This window comes from Triticum urartu, chromosome 2 (genome assembly GCF_003073215.2).
Source record: "Triticum urartu cultivar G1812 chromosome 2, Tu2.1, whole genome shotgun sequence".
Lineage (NCBI taxonomy): Eukaryota > Viridiplantae > Streptophyta > Magnoliopsida > Poales > Poaceae > Triticum > Triticum urartu.
This window is the reverse complement of record NC_053023.1, coordinates 22,210,094-22,228,759: the sequence shown is the minus strand read 5'-3', so window position 1 is coordinate 22,228,759 and position 18,666 is coordinate 22,210,094. Positions and strand designations below refer to the sequence as shown.

At 40.1% G+C, this 18,666-nt stretch overlaps 2 protein-coding genes and 1 long non-coding RNA gene across 6 annotated transcripts; 1 reads left to right on the top strand and 2 right to left on the bottom strand.

The window, feature by feature from the left end:
- Positions 1-469: 469 nt before the first annotated feature.
- LOC125535277 (peptidyl-prolyl cis-trans isomerase FKBP19, chloroplastic-like) lies at positions 470-6,289 on the bottom strand. Of its 4 annotated transcripts, none has more exons than XM_048698336.1 (10): positions 5,984-6,289; positions 4,722-4,832; positions 4,207-4,292; positions 4,071-4,121; positions 3,871-3,951; positions 3,696-3,740; positions 3,271-3,326; positions 3,112-3,187; positions 2,926-3,032; positions 470-722 (listed from the first exon to the last, which is right to left on the bottom strand). In XM_048698336.1, exons 1-9 carry the CDS (start codon positions 6,168-6,170, stop codon positions 2,934-2,936), a joined length of 792 nt encoding a protein of 263 aa, XP_048554293.1. In that variant the 5' UTR covers positions 6,171-6,289; the 3' UTR covers positions 470-722; positions 2,926-2,933. The 4 variants fall into 4 exon arrangements, with proteins under 4 accessions (XP_048554293.1, XP_048554294.1, XP_048554292.1 ...); XM_048698337.1 differs by lacking the exon at positions 470-722 and adding an exon at positions 2,709-2,853; XM_048698335.1 differs by lacking the exon at positions 470-722 and adding an exon at positions 2,709-2,835.
- Positions 6,290-13,193: 6,904 nt separating this feature from the next.
- LOC125535275 (G-type lectin S-receptor-like serine/threonine-protein kinase LECRK2) lies at positions 13,194-16,989 on the top strand. Its single transcript, XM_048698334.1, has one exon. It carries the CDS (start codon positions 14,289-14,291, stop codon positions 16,740-16,742), a length of 2,454 nt encoding a protein of 817 aa, XP_048554291.1. The 5' UTR covers positions 13,194-14,288; the 3' UTR covers positions 16,743-16,989.
- Positions 16,990-17,452: 463 nt separating this feature from the next.
- Positions 17,453-18,455, bottom strand: LOC125535276. Its single transcript, XR_007294626.1, has 2 exons — positions 17,943-18,455; positions 17,453-17,834 (listed from the first exon to the last, which is right to left on the bottom strand). It is a non-coding gene; the product is annotated as an uncharacterized LOC125535276 (long non-coding RNA).
- Positions 18,456-18,666: the final 211 nt, after the last annotated feature.

Sequence of the window (18,666 nt, the reverse complement as noted above, 5' to 3'; positions counted from 1 at the left end):
CCATGTTCTTCTTGTAGGAATAACAAACATTGGGTATTGTGCTAGCACTTTTGAAAAAAGTAGGGTATATATATTGATATGTCGGGTACATTGTAGGGCACAGGTTTAATTAGAAGTGTAATGCACTTGACACCCTGACTCATGGGAGACAACAAATAGGCCAGGCTGATGTAACTTGAATACACATGGTCATTATGGTATTGGAGTGTTGGGCATGTTCGCACTGGTGTAGCTATTTGCTTGAAGGGTGCTCAAATGTGCAAAACAGCATAAAAGACAGCAGTTAACAACTCCACCATTAACAAATCAGCATAAAAGACAGCAGTACACATGAGTAGGGTGATATGTAGACCAAGTGAACAGGTTGAGAAGCCAGAACTCAAAAACATTAAAGCCCATCTATGTCAAACAAACTGATGAGTGGAAAAATTCATAATTCAACAAAAAACTTCAAAACTTAGTTGCCGGATGAACAGAAACGAAATTTGATATCCCATAAATCCCCCCTTCCATCGTCGCAATTGAATGAATTTCACGAGGATTTTACATGAACTACAAATCCGGCACAAATTGGCAGGATACACATTCAGAACATGGTCTAAATCAAGGGATTTTACAAAATTACAAATCTTCTCAATTCATGTATTTAATATGGTCACCATTCACTAATGATATTTCATCAAGGCCTTCAGTCTGCCCAAGTTCTCTAAACTGCCCCCACACTGCATATAAGGGTGTTTTAGTGGGAGAAGTTTCAAGAAGATACAAGGGCAATAAATCCTATGCTCTCGTAGCACAATAGGTTATGTATGTAAATTGTAATAACATGAATTTCCTTTACACTGCATACCATCAAAGCACACAATTGACTTGGTGGGGTTAGGAAGCACCAGGAAACTTAGCAGTGCAATTTGAATTCATGTTGTTTAGCCCATATATAGCTTCAAACAAGACGCGGGTCATTGGGTGGGACAAATAGTGTTTTCTGTTCATTGATGCATGTCTTGAAAGCAAAGTTGATACAAGGAGTTACTAAAAGACTATTTAGTCATTGTGTATAATCACTTATACAAATTTAACGGGTGAGGTACTCAAACATAACAAATGTGTGGCTAAATAAAACAGAAAGCAAGCAAAAACCTCACGTGGAGATACAAAGATGACCTCGAATGAATAGGACCTTAGATCAAATGACACAAAGGTTCCGAAGCTCCAAATTGAAATCATTAAAGCTAGGGAAGGTCAAACCTACTCTCAGTCGATCATCCATCTGTCTAGAGCAAAAGTTGAAGTGGGAAAAATTCAAAAAATCGGCCCAAAGCTTCAAATGTTAGTTGCGGGGCAAAATTTAATACCAACTAATTCACTTTTCCCGTTGACAAAGTTATATGCTTTGGTTGAAACACAGGAGTTCTACAAGAATGTTCCATGAAAAAACATGATTTCACACACAATATTTGAACAACCATATTTTCAGAATAAATGACAATATCAGATAAAATTTGATCTATACTTGCTGCTCTAATTTTGGCAGATAAAAGAAATACATATTGGGGGAAATATCAGATAAAATCCACTCTATATGCTCAATTCGTGATATTAAAATTCAAAAGAAAAGCAGATTGCGAGTGTCCAGTCAAATTTTGATTACAAAAGCTTCACTTTTGCAGGAGACTGAAACAGATTAAGGACAGATCACAGAGGCTGAAGCTTTCAGCTCCTAGACATATAAAAAAAAAAGAGCAAAACAAATGAAGCATACGCTCTTAGTTGCACATGTTCTCTCTTCTAGGTACTACCTCTGTTTCTAAATATAAAACGTTTTGGCAGTTTAAATTGAACTGCCAAAATGTCTTATATTTAGAGAACAGAGGGTGTATTATGGATATATGCTTCCCTCTCAATCCCTAATATTTAGGCTTTAAAATGGGTTTTTATCATTTATGCCATCGGTTGTGTCCCACTACTCAGTTTTGCCACTAGGAATTTCAACTCCTCAAAAATGCCATTGCTTCGTTAGACACATACTCAAAAATGCCACTGGACACCATTATTGTGATCTCAAATCTCTTTTGCCATGTTATAATGACATAAATACCTATGAACCAACATGCCAGCTCTCCCTCTATCTCGCTACAATAAAGTGTGGGGCCCACTTGTTCCCAACAACGTTCTTATTTTGTTGTAAAATTATTCGCTTGGTTACTCCTGACAAGTGGGGCCACATTTATCATTGTGAGATAGATAAAACTGACATGTGGGTCTAGCCTTATTTTTTTCATATAACATGGTCAACGGATTTGACGTGAAAATAACAATGTCTAATGGCATTTTTGAGCAAACATCTAAAGGAACGATGGCATTTTTTAGATATCTAATGGCATTTTTGAGCAAGCATCTCACGAATCGATGGCATTTTTGAGTAGTTGTAATTTCTAATGGCAAAACTGAGTAGTGGGGCACAACTAGTGGCATAAATGATAAAAAACCCTAAAATTAATCTAGGTAGTGCACAAAATAAAATAAAAGGCAGGGAATGTGCATGAAGAGTACATAATTTTTCGTGTTGTGGAAGTTGTGTGCTGCAAGTATTTATCCAACTATTAACCCATTGTAGGGAGTGTGTGAAAGTTGCCTATTTCAAGAATAGATTGGATCTATCTGGTTGCACTTTAAAATCATTAGTATTTTTTCGGTAAACAAAAAAATGGGTGGACAATATCGAAGCTTTTTATTAATACTCAAGTATATGGTATATATATTTACATATCCCATGATCATCCAATGATTTGATTCCGTGCTCAAACTGTATGCTTCTTGGTCATCAAAATTACCCTGCAATAGCCCGTGCTCCTAACATTTTACTCAGTTGAACAGGATGAACAAGAGAAAATGACAAGATTCACTTTGGGGGAAGGGAGGAACCTTGTATGCTATTGACTCGGAATTATCCTGATAAGCTCAATGTCAAACAGGAGAGTTTTGTCTATTAATCCTTGATTCCTTAGAACAAAATCTAGAGCTCTTTGTCCCTGTAAGAAAAATATTGTACTTTTGTTATCTAATCATCAAAATTATAGAAAAACTTCGAAATTCAGGGCAATATATTACCGAAAATGTTGTCGGTTTGGGGCCTAACTTGTTCAAGTCATTATCTGGGTATCCAATATCCGGTGGTACTATTATCCTGGAGGGTGTGGGCATCAGTAATACGGTTAAAAGTTGTGTTAATACATTTAGAAATTGTGTTTACGGAAATGTGGGACTGACCTTCTAACTCCACCGGGACGCATGCCTGTCATAGCCTCCTCAAAGGCTGGTATTACCTAATTGATGTTATTAAGAATGCTACTTGTCAGCAAGTAACAAATAGTAGCTTCAGAATACACAATGGAACGAAACCTCTCTAAATGTAATTAAGTGTAAGCGAACTATCACCCAAGTTCTAGAGAAGCTGTTGTTTTGATCGTAGACAAATTTAATTCCAAAATAGTGACCGACAATATATTTTAAAGTGTTCAGATTTGATACATACAAAATATCCCAATATATAATTTTGTGATATTTACAAATATACTATTATAGAAATTATTTGTCAAAGTTGTATTTTGGAGATCATGCCGACCTCCAAAATGGTACTAATAGAAAACCAGGGGTGTATTTGAGTAGTACTTAGTGTGTAATTAGTAAATCACCTGTCCTGATCCAACCTTAAACTTGAAGAATTCTTTATCACCACCCTACATGGAAATATAAAACAGGGGAATTGATCGAACTGAAGGAATAACTCAGTTTATACTTCAACAAATATATATGCCAAGGAAGCTGAGAATCTTCTTTTTTTTGTTCATCTTCAGGCAGCATTTGTACCTCGAAAGAACCACCCTTGGTCTTGTTTCGAGCTTCAAAAATGCGACCGTAGTATCCAATTGTGTACCCATCCCAATCAATCTGATGTGCATTCACAAACCCAAGTCAACATCGTGGTTGCACACCTCAACAAATAAAGCTGAAGAACATACATGCAAAATGAGCTAGAATCCAATGTGAATGTGATGCTTGCTACTCACCACTACTGTCTCTCCCTTCTTTGGGGATGGGCCCTCTCCAACTCGCAAGTCCTGTAATTCCTCATGAGAATTGTGAACCTAACAAATCTGCACTTTTGAGTATTATGCAGGAACCATCGAATGTCAGTGTAAGCACCTTGTATTGGAGGCCTGATTCTGTTTCAGTGTAATCTGGATAACTCATTTTCGTCTTTCCATAATCCTTCCCACGAAGCGCTGGCACTATAATTGCAATATCAAAGAGTTAGGCTTGATTGCACATTTTACTTATGAACTCAAACTTTTAAACAGAAGCTCATTTAGCAGCAGTTAGCTATATATGTCAGCCCCCAGTACCTTCTTAAGTTGAAAGATTTTTCTGTAGTACCAAGAGACAAACCAACAAAATAATGTCTAGTAAATATGTGAAAAACAAGGTATGACAGATCACGGCCTTAAGGTAAAATTATTTTTAGTCTAACAACTAGTGTCTCTTCTACAATGTCAATGTAACAGATTTCAGTAAAACTATATGTCAGCTCAGCATTGATGATACCTGATATCTATGAGGTTTACAAATACAGTCTTAATAGGTTGAAACTTCAAAGGATGTGTTATAGTAGAGAAAAACCTGCCTATTTTCAGATGGGAGGATATTGATTGAAAACTCACTGTCAGTAAATTCAGCTTTTGCTGCTCCCTTCTCCAGACTGTACTGAAGGGAGCCAATGGTGAGACTAATTGCAGGAATCAATAGTAGTCTCCTTCTTTCTACCAAACCACCTGTAAAAAAAGTAGTAAAAGAACGAAGCCAAGGTCAGTACCATTGGAAATATTATCAAATCAGTAGAATTAATAAGAAAACTAAATTAAGTTTCCAAAACATGTTTAGGAGGTATGAAGTGATACCCAATGGAAACAATCTTGCAGTACACTATCCACTAAAATATGCATGGCCGTCTGGAAATGAATGTATAGTCCTGGGAAGAAAATAATTGCAGCCAAAACTAACATCTTTCCATGGTAAAAGAATATAATAAGCCAAGCAAACATCTTTGGTGTTGTCCTAGCACCCCACTCCGATCCTGTTGTCAGTACACATATCTCGGCCACTTTTCGTTTCACTACTGTAATGCAAATGCTGTTTGGGGGGCATGCAGCCATTTAGTTATTTCCCTCGGTCACAACATATTCAAGGAATCATGATACTGGTATGGTATCAATAAGTTCTTGGGGTAACAGTGTCTAGCCAGACTTGCAGCAATTACTTTTGACTGGGCTGGATTACCAGTGTTGGGCCATTTGGGGATGCGTAACACGCGCATTTTATGATGCAAAACTGCTACAGAATCTGTGTCTGAAATTACCCCACGGTCGTTGAAGACCACGAGAATTGTCTTATCAAAAGGCGTGTCTGCTCTTCGGCAGCTAGAGATAAAGCTTCAAGTACAAGATCAGAAGCCCCAAATGATGCTGCCTAAAGAGGCCTATAATGGCAATTTCGAGTTTCAGATGACATATACATATATTGGTTCCACACAATTTGGATGGTCATTTGCTATTCAGTTCTGGATTGTTTTATTCTGAGTTTTCCATCCATAGAAATGTAGCAGGTAACCTGATTTCAAAATACAGTAAGTACTATCTACCAGTTACAGTTCTGCATTTTCAACACTCAGACAAACTACATTCAGCTTCTAAATCCTACTAGCTGTATAAACAATCGCATCTTACAGAAACTTCACAGTCCTTGACAGGGGGCGCACTCCAATGCGCTTCAGTTCGACCTCTAACTTCTGTAGACAGCAGTGCTAGCAAAGCATCTCAAGTATGATCGACATGAACAATCTGAAACTATGCACCCCTCAAACAATCTGCAATTTTCCGCGCAGAATAAGAGCAACAATCCATCGAAGCAAGCTAGAGCCGCTTACCGTGGCAAGAAGAGATGACCCGAGTACGACGGCGGCGGCCAGGAGAGGAGAACTCGAAGGTGGAGTGAGCAGGTCTTGTCCGATGAACAGCCCGCTTCGAGCCGGACGGGGGAGCGGCTAGGCGGGGGAGGAGCGGCGCCTGCCGGCGAGGCGCCGGGAGGCCGGGACGGCACGCCGGGGATGACATGGGGACCGACGCCGAGAGCCACAGGTTCGGGGTGGGATAAGAGAGGTTGCAGCTAGAAGAAACTCTAGCTCAAAAAAAAAAAAAGCTAGAAGAAACTCCGCAGTTTTGCACCGCGCACGTCCGCCCCTGTGCCGTGGACCTTAGTCATGGTGATACCTCTAAAACAAAAAACAATTCGTTGGTTATCTTATTTTTCCTTTCATTTTCATTTCCATTATTTTTCTTCTTTCTAAATGTGTGATTCATAAAATTTGAAACTGTCCAAATTCCCGAACTTTTCAAAATCAGTGAACATTTTTCCTTTTTTTTTGGTTCGAATTTTGTTAACTTTTTCCCGATTTTCACGCAATATTTTCAAAGTTTATGAAAAAAACTATTTCATGATTTTTTTTTAATTTGGTGGACGTTTCAAATTATGGACTATTTTTAATTTTTGTGAACTTTTTAAAATTTGGGGATTTTCCAATAACTGAACGTTTTATCGAAAATTTTGAATTTAAGATTTTTTTAATGCTGAATGGTCAACGGATTTTTTGAACTTTTCTCAAAAGTTCCTGGTTGTTCGAATTAGTTATTTTTTAGTGCATGAATTACAATTTCATGAACTTTTCAAATCCATGAACTTTTTCGAAGGCCCTATCTTTTTTCACATCCAAAGATTTTTTAATGCATGAAGCATTCTCAAATTTACACTATTTTTTCATATGTGTGAACTTTTTTCAAATTCATGAAAATTTCAAAATCCATGAAGATTTTCAAATGCATGAACTTTTCTTAAATAAAGAATTTTTTCAGTTCCACAAATATTTTCTGAATGCATGATAGTTTTTAAAGCAATGAACTTTTTCAAATACGCAAACTTTTTCAAATCCCCCAAATATCTTTGGAACACATGAACTTTTTCAAGTTGATGAGATTTTTTAAAATTTTCAAACATTTTTCATGTTCATGAAATTTTGAATTCATGAACATTTTTTGCATTTTTGCTATTTTAAAAAAACTAAACTTTTTAAAATCCTGTGAACTTTTCAAAAAATTGGTCATCAACCGAGCATGCAAGCCGGTGTGTGTTGAATGGCTGAACGACGCACGGGCACACTTTAAATGGGTCAGCCCAACAGACGATAGCATGAGCGCTGGCTAGCGATCTAGCGCTTAAGGTTTGGAATAGGAGCTCCCTTGATGTTTAAGGCACCGAATAGGAAGTCCCATTGGGGAGACCTCTTATTCGCCGTTTCAGGAGAGCAACTAGTTGACAAACACTCCTTCGGGAGCCTCCCAAGATCACTTGAGGACGGAGTGAGAGCGCGCCACTTAGTGTGCTCTCAGCCGCCGCCACGTGTCGTGCTTTGGGAGCTCCCTTCGGATTTCTTTTATTATTTTTCCGCATGTGTTTTCGGCTTTTTAGACCATTTTATTTGGTTTTCCACTTGTCTTTCTTAGATTTTGGATAAAAAAATCTCATTTTTTAAATTTTTGCATGGAAAAACGTGTTCTTCTGTGAGAGGCACAGTTTTGCTTCTGTTAGAGGCACGATTTTGCTTCAGCAAGAGGCATGGCTATAACTCTCGAAAAAGTAAAAAAAAATCTGTCATGAGAGCCATGGTTTTGCTTCCGCGAGAGGCATGGCCATGCCTCTCGGTAACGGAAAAAAAAGGTTTTTCTTCATTTTTTTTCCTTTTGTAGGAGGTACGGCCGTGGCTCTCGTAACGAAAAAAATGCCTTTTATTTTTTTTCCTTCCATGAGTCGCACGATCATGCCTCTTGGAAACGGAAAAAAATCGTTTTCTATTCTTTTTCTTCCGTGAGAGGCACGGTTTTTTCATGAAAAAAGTTTGTCAAAACCAATCAACATGAGATTTTACCCATGGTTTAGAAGATAAAACGATTTGGATAAACGGATTTACGGAAAAAGAAAAAATTATTAGGTTGCGACAAATGACGTACATACAGCGCGTCACTTGTCACAACCTGAAAAGGTGGAAATGATCTTTGAAAAAAGTACTCCTCTATTAGCAATTTCACCATTTCAGGTGCCAAAAAGGGGAACCGGCGCTAGGTAGGCTAGTCCGTGGGCTGCTACCCAATTCCATCTCCGCCCTCTAGCTCATTCGCCAGCTTTGCTTTTTTCCATTCGCTATTACTTACTAGCAAAAGAGCCCGTTCGTTGCAACGGAAAAAGAAAATAACGCACGGCCCTAACCCAATAACCATGACTAAGACCCCAATAGATATTGCCGAGGCGTCTCTTTCGGCATTAGATGAGAATCTGCTTTATTTTCATGCAATATTTTGCCGAGGCGTACATGCAAGGTTATCGACGGTTTCTTCTGTCTCCAATTTGGCTTTGATGGGGTGTTCATTGTAATCCGGGTCGGTGTCGATACCAAAGAAAGATGGATCATGCGCTATTCATTAAGGTTGCACCCTAAATAGCATTTTAAAAATGTTTAACAGGTAAAATAACATCAGATTCATATTCTACATATTTTTCTAATCAAATTTAATATATAACATGTTAAAATTGGAGTTAGGGTTTAAAAGATGTATTTTGATAAAGTATTATTTGTTCTAGATGGAATGCGGGTTAATTATAGAAAAAAGGCAAAAATGATACGTTTTCTGGGAGTGCGGGTTATTTATCAAAAAAAGAAGAGGGTTTTCTATAAAACAGTAAAAAGGGTTCGTTTTCTCACTTAACTGATATAGCGAGTTAATTACCTGAAAACAAAGGGGGTCTTCTGTAAAAAAAATGCTGCTGGTGAACGGGCAGAAGCAATGCATATTTTATCTCTACTTCTAAGGGAGCAGTTGGTAGTTTCGCTTCCAGGTTTTTTTTAGTCCCACCTCCCACGGTTTTTTTTCGTCCTAAAAAATCTACAAAATTTCGTAGGTTAACCAGGGACAACTCCCACCTACCAGGTTTTTTTCATCCCACCTCCCATGGTTTTTTTTTATACCTCGTCCCACATCACACTAAACCGTCACGAACCGCAAAAACCGCCTATCTTAGCCAAATCAACAAATCTATCTCATTAATGCAATTTTCTTTAGAAAACAAATAATAGATTCTTTCCTACCTTAGCCAAATCAACGGATCTCTTCTATTAATGCAATTTACTTTAGCAAACAAATAATAGATTCTTTTCTACCTTAGCCAAATCAACGGATCTCTCCCATTAATGCAATTTGCTTTAGCAAACAAATAATAGATTCTTTCCTACCTTAGCCAAATCTACAAAATCTCTCTCATTAATGCAATTTGCTTTAGGAAACAAATAATAGATTTTCAGGAAACAAATAATCTCTAATCTCTAATAATTTCTACTCCTAATGAAGCAGTTGGTAGTCTCCTCCCATCTTCCATGGTTTTTTTTGGTACCTCCTCCCACCTTCGCTGGTTTTTTTTCGTAGATTTTTTTCGTTCCCTCCCCTCACTTCATCGGTTTATTTTCGCGTCACCCTCTCACACAACGAAAGAAATCTAAACAGATCAGAACTTTTCATACTGGCGCAAGTTATTTAGTAATGTAGAATCAATCACGAACAATCTCTAAAGATCAAATCTAAATTAATTAACCTTACCTTAAATCACTCAATTACATTAATTAGAAAACAAATAATTGATTTTCAAAAAATCGCTCAATCACGTAAACCTTACCTTAACTCACGAATGGTAATCAATCTCCAAACAAAGGAAACAATACATCGAGGGAGCAGTAAATATACTCCCTTTCTTATGACATGTATATGACCTTTCCTTCCCTCTACGTTGTCGAGCGTTCTTGATTCTCGAGGCCGATGCTTGGGCTGCGTCACTGGGTCGCGACGGTGCTGGAGGACGAGGACGGCGAGGCCGGGTGCCGCGGCACCGCGTTGGCCGCGGCCGGTGAAGGGGGCAAAGAAGGGCGGCTTCCCTGGCCCTGGCCATGGCCGTGACCCTGGGAGTTGGTGCGGTGGAAGTGGCACTTGAAGGACACGGCGTGGGTGGCCGACACGCAGACGCGCTTGGAAGCGGGCCCGTGGCCCATGCCGGACGGCGCCGACGCCGACCTGGGCCACCTCCTCCGCGTATTCTTGGAGCTGTGGCTGGCCGATTTACATGAAATTAATCCCCTCAGTTGTGGTGGCAAATATAATACACATAATCCATATTGTTATGTACTAGCGTGTGTGTGTGAAATAGATGGATTATGGTCCCGTACCCAATAAGATGGATATGTGTGTGTGTTAGAGAGAGAGAGGGGGAGAGGGGGAGAGAGTGAGGAAGAGGGAGGCAGAGAGTGTGTGTGAGGAATTGATGGTAAAAAAGATTGCCAATGTCACTTGATATATATGAGAATATTAATATTGAACTTTTAAAGTTAATGTGGCCCCGTTGCAATGCACGAGTGTTCTTCTAGTTAATATAGTAAACATGCCCGTGTGTTCCAACGAGAGAAAAAAATCATAATTTCGAATGGCAATGATCACATCTTACTACATCATCGATATACACTATCACTCTCATTTTTGTGAAAACATGAACAATTTTTAAAAATCATGAACATTTTCTTAAACTCATGAGCATATTTGAAATTGTGAACTTTTTAAAATTCACAAACATTTTGTAAAATCAAGAACGTTTTCTGAATTCATGAACATATTGTATGCAAACATTTTGTTTAATCTGCGAACATTTCTAGAATCGGCTAACATTTTTTTGGGATTTGATAAAATAATTTCCTAAATTAGTGAACATTTTTGAATCCGCGTATATTTTGTGAATCAAAAACCATATATTTGAATTTATGAACAGTTTTATTTTATGCTATTTTCTAATACATGAATATTTTTTGAATTGATGAAATTTTGTGAAATTTTAAAATATTTTTAAATACATGAACTTTTTTAGAAAAACTCATTAATGTATGTTTATTTTCCGGACATTTATTAGAAAATTTGCTAATATTTTGAAAAATCACAAACAACTTCTAAAGCCGCAAACATTTATGATTTATTAAATATTATTTTTAAATTCACGGTTTCAAATTTTGGAAACCTTTTTAAATTCACAAATTATTTCAAGTAGACAAAAAGCAATGACGGAAAATAAAAATAAAAAATTGATCACCCATATATAGGTTCGGCCAGGCAAGGTGTGTCTTTTTCTGTGCGCTGGGCGTAGTATTAGATATTCTGAAATGGGCCGGCCCAGTCCGAATTTTTCTGTGTGCAACGTTTTTTATAACTTCTAGGTGGCATTGGTGGGTAATTTTTTCCAACTTCGGGGGCAATTTTAATAACGTACGGGCAGAAGCACTCCGTGCTTTATTATTAGGGGAGATGAAGAGTTTTATTTTATGCTATTTTCTAATACATGAATATTTTTTGAATTGACGAAATTTTGTGAAATTTTAAAACATTTTTAAATACATTAACTTTTTTAGAAAAACTCATTAATGTATGTTTATTTTCCGGACATTTATTAGAAAATTTGCTAATATTTTGAAAAATCACAAACAATTTCTAAAGCCGCAAACATTTATGATTTATTAAATATTATTTTAAAATTCATGGTTTCAAATTTTGGAAACCTTTTTGAATTCACAAATTATTTCAAGTAGACAAAAAGCAATGACGGAAAATAAAAATAAAAAATAAAAAATTGATCACCCATATATAGGTCGGCCCAGGCAAGGTGTGTCTTTTTCTGTGCGCTGGGCGTAGTATTAGATATTCTGAAATGGGCCGGCCCAGTCCGAATTTTTCTGTGTGCAATGTTTTTTATAACTTATAGGTGGCATTGGTGGGTAATTTTTTCCAACTTCGGAGGCAATTTTAATGACGTACGGGCAGAAGCACTCCATGCTTTATTATTAAGGGGAGACTGCACTAACAATATGTTTTGAAAAAGAAAAACCCTCAAATCTCTAATTCTTTCTTTCGATTTTCCTTGAAAATCACGTCAACACCTCTTATCGGTTTACCAAATGAAATTTTATTTTCTTCAGGAAGTCAAATAAGTGCTTACTGCCGTCCACAAAGAAAATAAGAGCATTTAGATCACTAAAATAGTGATCTAAACGCTCTTATGTTTCTTTACAAAGGGAGTACCAAATAATATATTATTTGTTTACATAATCAAATTAATATGTGCAGATAAATCACAATCTGACATACTATTTACATCACGTTGCAATGCACGGCCAAGTATCTACTACTACCTCTGTAACTAAACATAAGACGGTTTTTGCAGTTCAAATCAAATCCTTTTTTCCAAAAACTCAAACGTGGAGCTAACCGTGGCCGTGTCCGTGGCCGTGTCGAGTCCTTGTGCCCCTGCCTTCAAGGAAACGCCAATGTAGTGTAAACACGTCACAGTCACAGCCATCCTCCCCGTCATAGAGATCCCCGTCATAGAGAACTGGCCACACAGCTGAGCAGTCCATTGTCGCTAATCTGCTGCTGGTCAAATTTTCTAGTGGTATACCGAAGAACAGCCAGACATCAGCCATCTGTTTCTGTTCCTCATAAAGCGCTCGACCGGTGACCAGCTGTGCCATGCCAAGTCAAGTCAAGTCAAGTCAACGGGAACTCATGGATGCAGTGAGATGCGTAATCGATAAAACATCGTAATTTTCGGACATACGAAATCAGAACCAGAATTGTGCAAACTTTTCTCCAGGATTCAGAGTTCAGGTAAACTTTTCTGCAGGATTCAGAGTTCTTCCGTGTCAAGGGCCAAATAAATTTCAGTGTTTCCTTAATTCCTCTCAACAAATATTTCTGGAACCAGATTGGCACTTTTCATTCAATTAAAATGCACGCTAATGGCAATTCAGGAAAGGCAAAACAATTATTCTAGAAAGCTCAGAGCAGTAGCAACCTAGCAGTTTCTGTAAATCTGAACAAATTTCTCGCTGACCAGAAGATTATCATGCCCATATCCAGGCTGCAGTTTAATAGGGCATACCTATTTTTCTGAACCAAGATCTAACAGGCCAGCAGGGGTAGAGGATGGAAATGGTAGTCAGGAATACCTTTTTTATTTTCTCCTTTGTCTTGCTTAAAGTGTACTAACAGTCAGCAGGGGACACAAACAGAGGATGAACTATATATCTCCAGAAGCTTGTAACAGCAATTGACCGATTCCATCCCAGCCTTATGGATTGTTCCACAAAAAATCCAAGTTTCCCTAAAAAAATGAATCCGCGTTTCCCTCAAAAAAGTGAAATCTCACTAACCACAAATTACTAAAAACTAAATGCTTTCTTCAGAAATTCAGGCTAGAAAAGGGGAATTGAGTGGTCTACCTTGTTCCACTTACCGTAGCCGTGTACCGTGTTGACAGTTACTCCAACAATAATTTCCATTATTCCGGTAGGCCAATGGGTCCAATCCTTGTGCCCCTGCCTTCACGGAAACACCAATTACAGCTTAGAAAAGGACTCGATGCCAAAAGATCCAGCACGTCACAGTCAGATGCATCCTCCCCATCAAAGAAAAGGAATCGATGCCAGTGGTCACAGCCGAGCAGTTCAATGCCACCACTGACCTGTTGGTGGTAGACATTAGCCTACTGTCCCTGTCCTCATTACAGTGTTTGGCCCGTGACCAGCTGTCACATGCCAAGTCAAGTCAATGGAAACTCCTGAATACCATGAGAAAAATCATAATTGACAAGTAGGAGACGATGGCCAGAATTGCTGAAGCTTTTATCAGGATTTAGAGTTCAGACTGACAGAAGACGCCTTCTGTATCAAGGGACAAATAAATTGCAGTGTTTCTCAGGTCCTCTGCAGAAATGTTTTTGGAACCAGACTGGCACTTTTCATTTGAAACGTATGTTGATGGTAATTTGGTAAAGACGAAACAATCATTCTAGAAAGCTCAGAACAGTCAGCAGCGAGACCTTTCTGCGCATGACAATGAAATGTCACTAATAGGGAGAGGAATTGACCAATTCAACCCCAGCCTCATGGACTGCTCCACACAAAATCCAATTTATGGACACCATTTCCATGTCCCACACTGTTCCACGAAGAAGACGCGTGATGACTGACCACTGTTAAGTGCCATTCTCCAAGGGGCATAAGCTTGCTCTCATCAGTAGAGGCACCAACCAAAGCAAAAGCAATGGCACCTCGCCTCCCATGGCGCTTCCTCCAGTTCTTGCTACTGCTGCTGCTGGGGGTTTCATCTGCTGCTCAAGCACAGGTGAACATCACCCTGGGCTCCTCCTTGACGCCCCAGGGGCCAAACAGCTCATGGCTCTCGCCCTCCGGCGACTTCGCGTTCGGTTTCCGGCCAGTGGAAGGTAACACCTCCTCGTACCTCCTTGCCGTCTGGTTCGACAAGATCCCTGAAAAGACTGTCGCTTGGTACGCCAAGAGCAGTCAAGACACACTGGTGCAAGTGCCATCCAGCTCTGTGCTCCAGCTCACAACTGATGGGTTGCTCTCGCTTCGCAACCCATCTAACGATGAGGTCTGGAGTCCCCGGGTCACTGGTTCGGCCTACGCCAGCATGCTCGACACAGGCGACTTCAGGCTTGTCGGTGCAGATGGCAAACCAAAGTGGAAGACCTTTGATTTCCCGGCTGATACCATCCTGCCCACACAAGTGCTTCCTGTGGGTCAGCAGGACAAGGCACTTAGAAGCCGTCTCATCGCCACGGACTACACCAATGGCCGGTTTCTCCTAGCTGTGCAATCTGATGGTAATCTTGTGTTCTATCCAGTTGCCGAGCCTACCACAAAACGGTACGATGCATACTGGGCATCTGGTACAGATGGGAACGGCTCAAAGTTGGTGTTCAATGAAACTGGCAGGATATACTTCACAACCACAAATGGGACACAGATCAATATCACTTCAGCAGGGGTGAACTCAATGGGTGATTACTTCAATCGTGCCACGCTTGACCCAGACGGTGTATTTCGGCAATATGTCTACCCAAAGAGCAGACAGGCCGCAAGATTATGGGGCTTGCAATGGACGGCGGTGAGCTCAGTTCCCCAGAACATCTGCCAGGTGATAATGGCAAACAATGCCGGCAGTGGGGCATGTGGCTTCAACAGTTACTGCAGCTTTGATGGCACCCAGGATCAGACAACAATATGCCAATGCCCAGACCATTACAAGTTCTTTGACGAGGAGAGAAAATACAAAGGGTGCAGGCCAGACTTTGAACCACAAAGCTGTGACCTGAATGAGGAAGCAGCGGAAGCCCAGTTTGAGATGACTCAGATTGATAATGTTGACTGGCCTCTAGCCGACTATGAGGAGTACAGCCCCATAGATCTGACTGAATGCCGGAGACTGTGTATAATTGATTGCTTCTGTGCCACAGCCGTCTTTCATGCAAGCACAAATACCTGCTGGAAGAAAAAGCTCCCTTTATCAAATGGGAAAATGGCGGAAAGCGTAGACAGGATGGTTCTTATCAAGGTGCGTAGGAGCAACAATACACAGTCGCAGCTCAGCAGTGGCTCTAGCAAATGGAAAAAGGAGAAGAAGTATTGGATTCTTGGGAGTTCATTGTTTTTTGGGAGTTCTGTATTGCTAAACCTTCTACTTATCTCTATTCTGTTCTTTGGCACTTACTGCGGTATCTGCATCACCTCCAAGAAGAAACTCCAGTCACCACAATTGTCAGGTAGTTCTATATTGCCCCCAAAGATTTTTACTTACAATGAACTGGAGAAGGCAACCAGTGGTTTCCATGAGGTGCTTGGCAGCGGTGCCTCTGGTACTGTGTACAAAGGACGGCTGCAAGATGAGCATGCGACCAGCATCGCCGTCAAGAAAATTGGAAAGCTCCAGCAAGAGACTGAGAAGGAGTTCATGGTGGAAGTGCAAACCATCGGGCAGACATTTCACAAGAACTTGGTCAGGCTGCTTGGTTTCTGCAATGAGGGAACTGACAGACTGCTTGTATATGAGTTCATGACCAATGGCTCGCTGAACGAGTTCCTCTTTGGTGATGCTCGGCCACATTGGAGTCTCCGTGTGCAAGTTGCACTTGGAGTGGCACGAGGGCTGCTCTACTTGCACGAGGAGTGCAGCACACAGATTATCCACTGCGACATAAAACCACAGAACATCCTTCTCGACGACAACTTTATGGCGAAGATTGCAGACTTTGGCCTGGCGAAGCTTCTTCGAGCCAACCAGACACAGACAAACACCGGCATCCGGGGCACTCGAGGTTACGTTGCCCCAGAGTGGTTCAAGAACATAGGGATCACCTCCAAAGTCGATGTTTACAGCTTTGGTGTGATCCTGCTTGAGCTTGTGTGCTGCAGGAGGAATGTGGAGGTAGAGATCGACGATGAAGAGCAGGCGATACTAACTTACTGGGCAAACGACTGTTACAGGTCTGGGAGGATCGACTTGCTGGTGGAAGGCGACGATGAGGCAAACTTCAACATAAAAAAGGCAGAGCGATTCGTGGCTGTCGCCCTTTGGTGCCTCCAGGAGGAGCCGACTATGCGGCCAACCATGCTTAAAGTGACACAGATGCTTGATGGAGCAGTGCAGATCCCCACGCCTCCGGATCCCTCTTCCTTCATCAGTTCACTTCCGTAGTGACCTGCTTGTTAACAAATATGTAAGTTGTAGCATGAAGCAAGATTATGCAATACGCAGATAATCTGATACTGTTTTCTATTGAAGCTTCAGAAATAATGGCAAATATAGTATTTCAGAATTAATGCACTTATGTTTAGCTGAACAAATAGCATCACTGATGCATCTGTATCTTTTCTTTTTTTGTAAAACATCTGTATCTTCTTTTCGTAATGCATCTGTATATCTATTTATATGCTTACTTATATCTCTGACCTGTTTTTGTCATACATTCTATACAATACCTCGTAAACAGAAAGAAATCATTCTCTACACTAGAAGAGGGGTATAGGTGAATACATAATACATATGGTTAGTAACTAATAGAAGTTTTATATATCTACATGGTCTGGGCGACTGGCATCAAACAATCATTCAATGTGATGCTGATATGTAAACACTGAATCAAGAAAAATTTCGATTAGACTTTGAAGAATAATGCCTACCTTGTATTTCAGGCAATTACGTCTAGCTGCCACAAATAGCGCCATAATACTTCTGTATCTTCTTTGTTTCTTCAGAAAATGCATCAGTATCTGTATTGATATGCCTAATTCTATCTTTGACGAATCCATTTTAGTCAAACGTTCCCAACAATTTAATATAGTCAGGCGTGAATAGGTATGTGCTGGTGTCGAACATCCCACGAGACCTTGCTAATATACAAGCGATGAATCAAGAAAAATGTTATTACCAACATATTTGAGTACTTTCAGAACAACATTGTATATTCTCCAAAAGAGAAACATGTCAAAATAAATACTCTTCACTGCAAAATTCAGAGAGTGCTAATATTTCTTATGAAGGCTAATTCAGAAACTAATTAGCCACACTGGTCCATTACCTATGGTAAAAGAAACAAACAACTTCTTTCCGAGTTATTGCCAGCAACCAGCAGCATGATACTTCCACTCACTGACTGAATTTCGCCAAAATTAGTGGGGCAAAAATCCCCCCAATGCCCAAATCGAGGGGCTCTCCACTCCCCGTCGCCAGTTCCCCACGAGCGGGATTCAAGAGCCAGAAGCGGCAGCAGCCACGAGCGGGATTCTCCTATGCAGGTTGCACATCCACAAAGCATTTGACAAAAGATCGAAATGAGATAAAACAGATCGCGAGATCTTGGAACTCAGAAGGAGAGCGATAGGATTGGGGGCGTACGGATGGGGAGAGAGACGGAGGACAGTCCGGCGACCCGCCGGCGCCCTGCCCGCGCGTCCGTGCATCCACCGGAAGCGGAGCGGACGAGAAGCCGCGGGGACCGGAGAGACATTTTATTCGCGGGGATAATGTTTCTTCTCTCTCCCAAATTTTTTTGGGGGGGCTAAGCAAACCTAGAGTAAATATTAACCCCTTCTTTGGTTAATACTAGCAAATATGCCCATGCATTTGTAAGCAAAGAAAAACAATCAGATTATGCAAATATGATAGAGATAAAAAAAATCTGAATCAACTGCTAGGATGAGATAAAGGATTTCCAATATGTCATTTCACAAATTATGTCTGAGTGATGTCATGATGAGAAAGAATTTTTAAAAAGTCATTTCAGAAATTGAAAATGTGATGACAATGGCCCCTTGCCTGAGTTAGACTGATGCATGATGTGTCCCGCTTTGACCTAGCGTAGTGGTGTTTTTCATAACCAGTAAAAGCGTGGTACCAGAATTGTTGTGTATGAAGGCAAAACAGACATTTAGTCATTTTCATATAGTTTACAAAAACTAACCCATAGGAAGCTCTGCCAATTTTTTTGGGGCTCGGCGTTGTACAATACACGAAAACCTTTTCTTACGCGACGTGCGAGGGATTAAATAAAATCATAAAACGACATTTACGAATCCCCTAATAAAACCACTACCAAGTGATGGCTCGTTTTGTTCGTTAC

Excerpts from the sequence above, each read along its gene's own strand:
- LOC125535275 (XM_048698334.1), top strand. The coding sequence starts at position 14,289 with ATGGCACCTCGCCTCCCATGGCGCTTCCTCCAGTTCTTGCTACTGCTG.
- LOC125535277 (XM_048698336.1), bottom strand. The coding sequence starts at position 6,170 with ATGTCATCCCCGGCGTGCCGTCCCGGCCTCCCGGCGCCTCGCCGGCAG. Across the intron at positions 4,293-4,721 it reads AAAAGCTGAATTTACTGACA|TGCCAGCGCTTCGTGGGAAG; the intron begins GTGAGTTTTCAA and ends TTGCAATTATAG. Across the intron at positions 3,741-3,870 it reads CCAAGGGTGGTTCTTTCGAG|GGTGGTGATAAAGAATTCTT; the intron begins GTACAAATGCTG and ends ATTTCCATGTAG.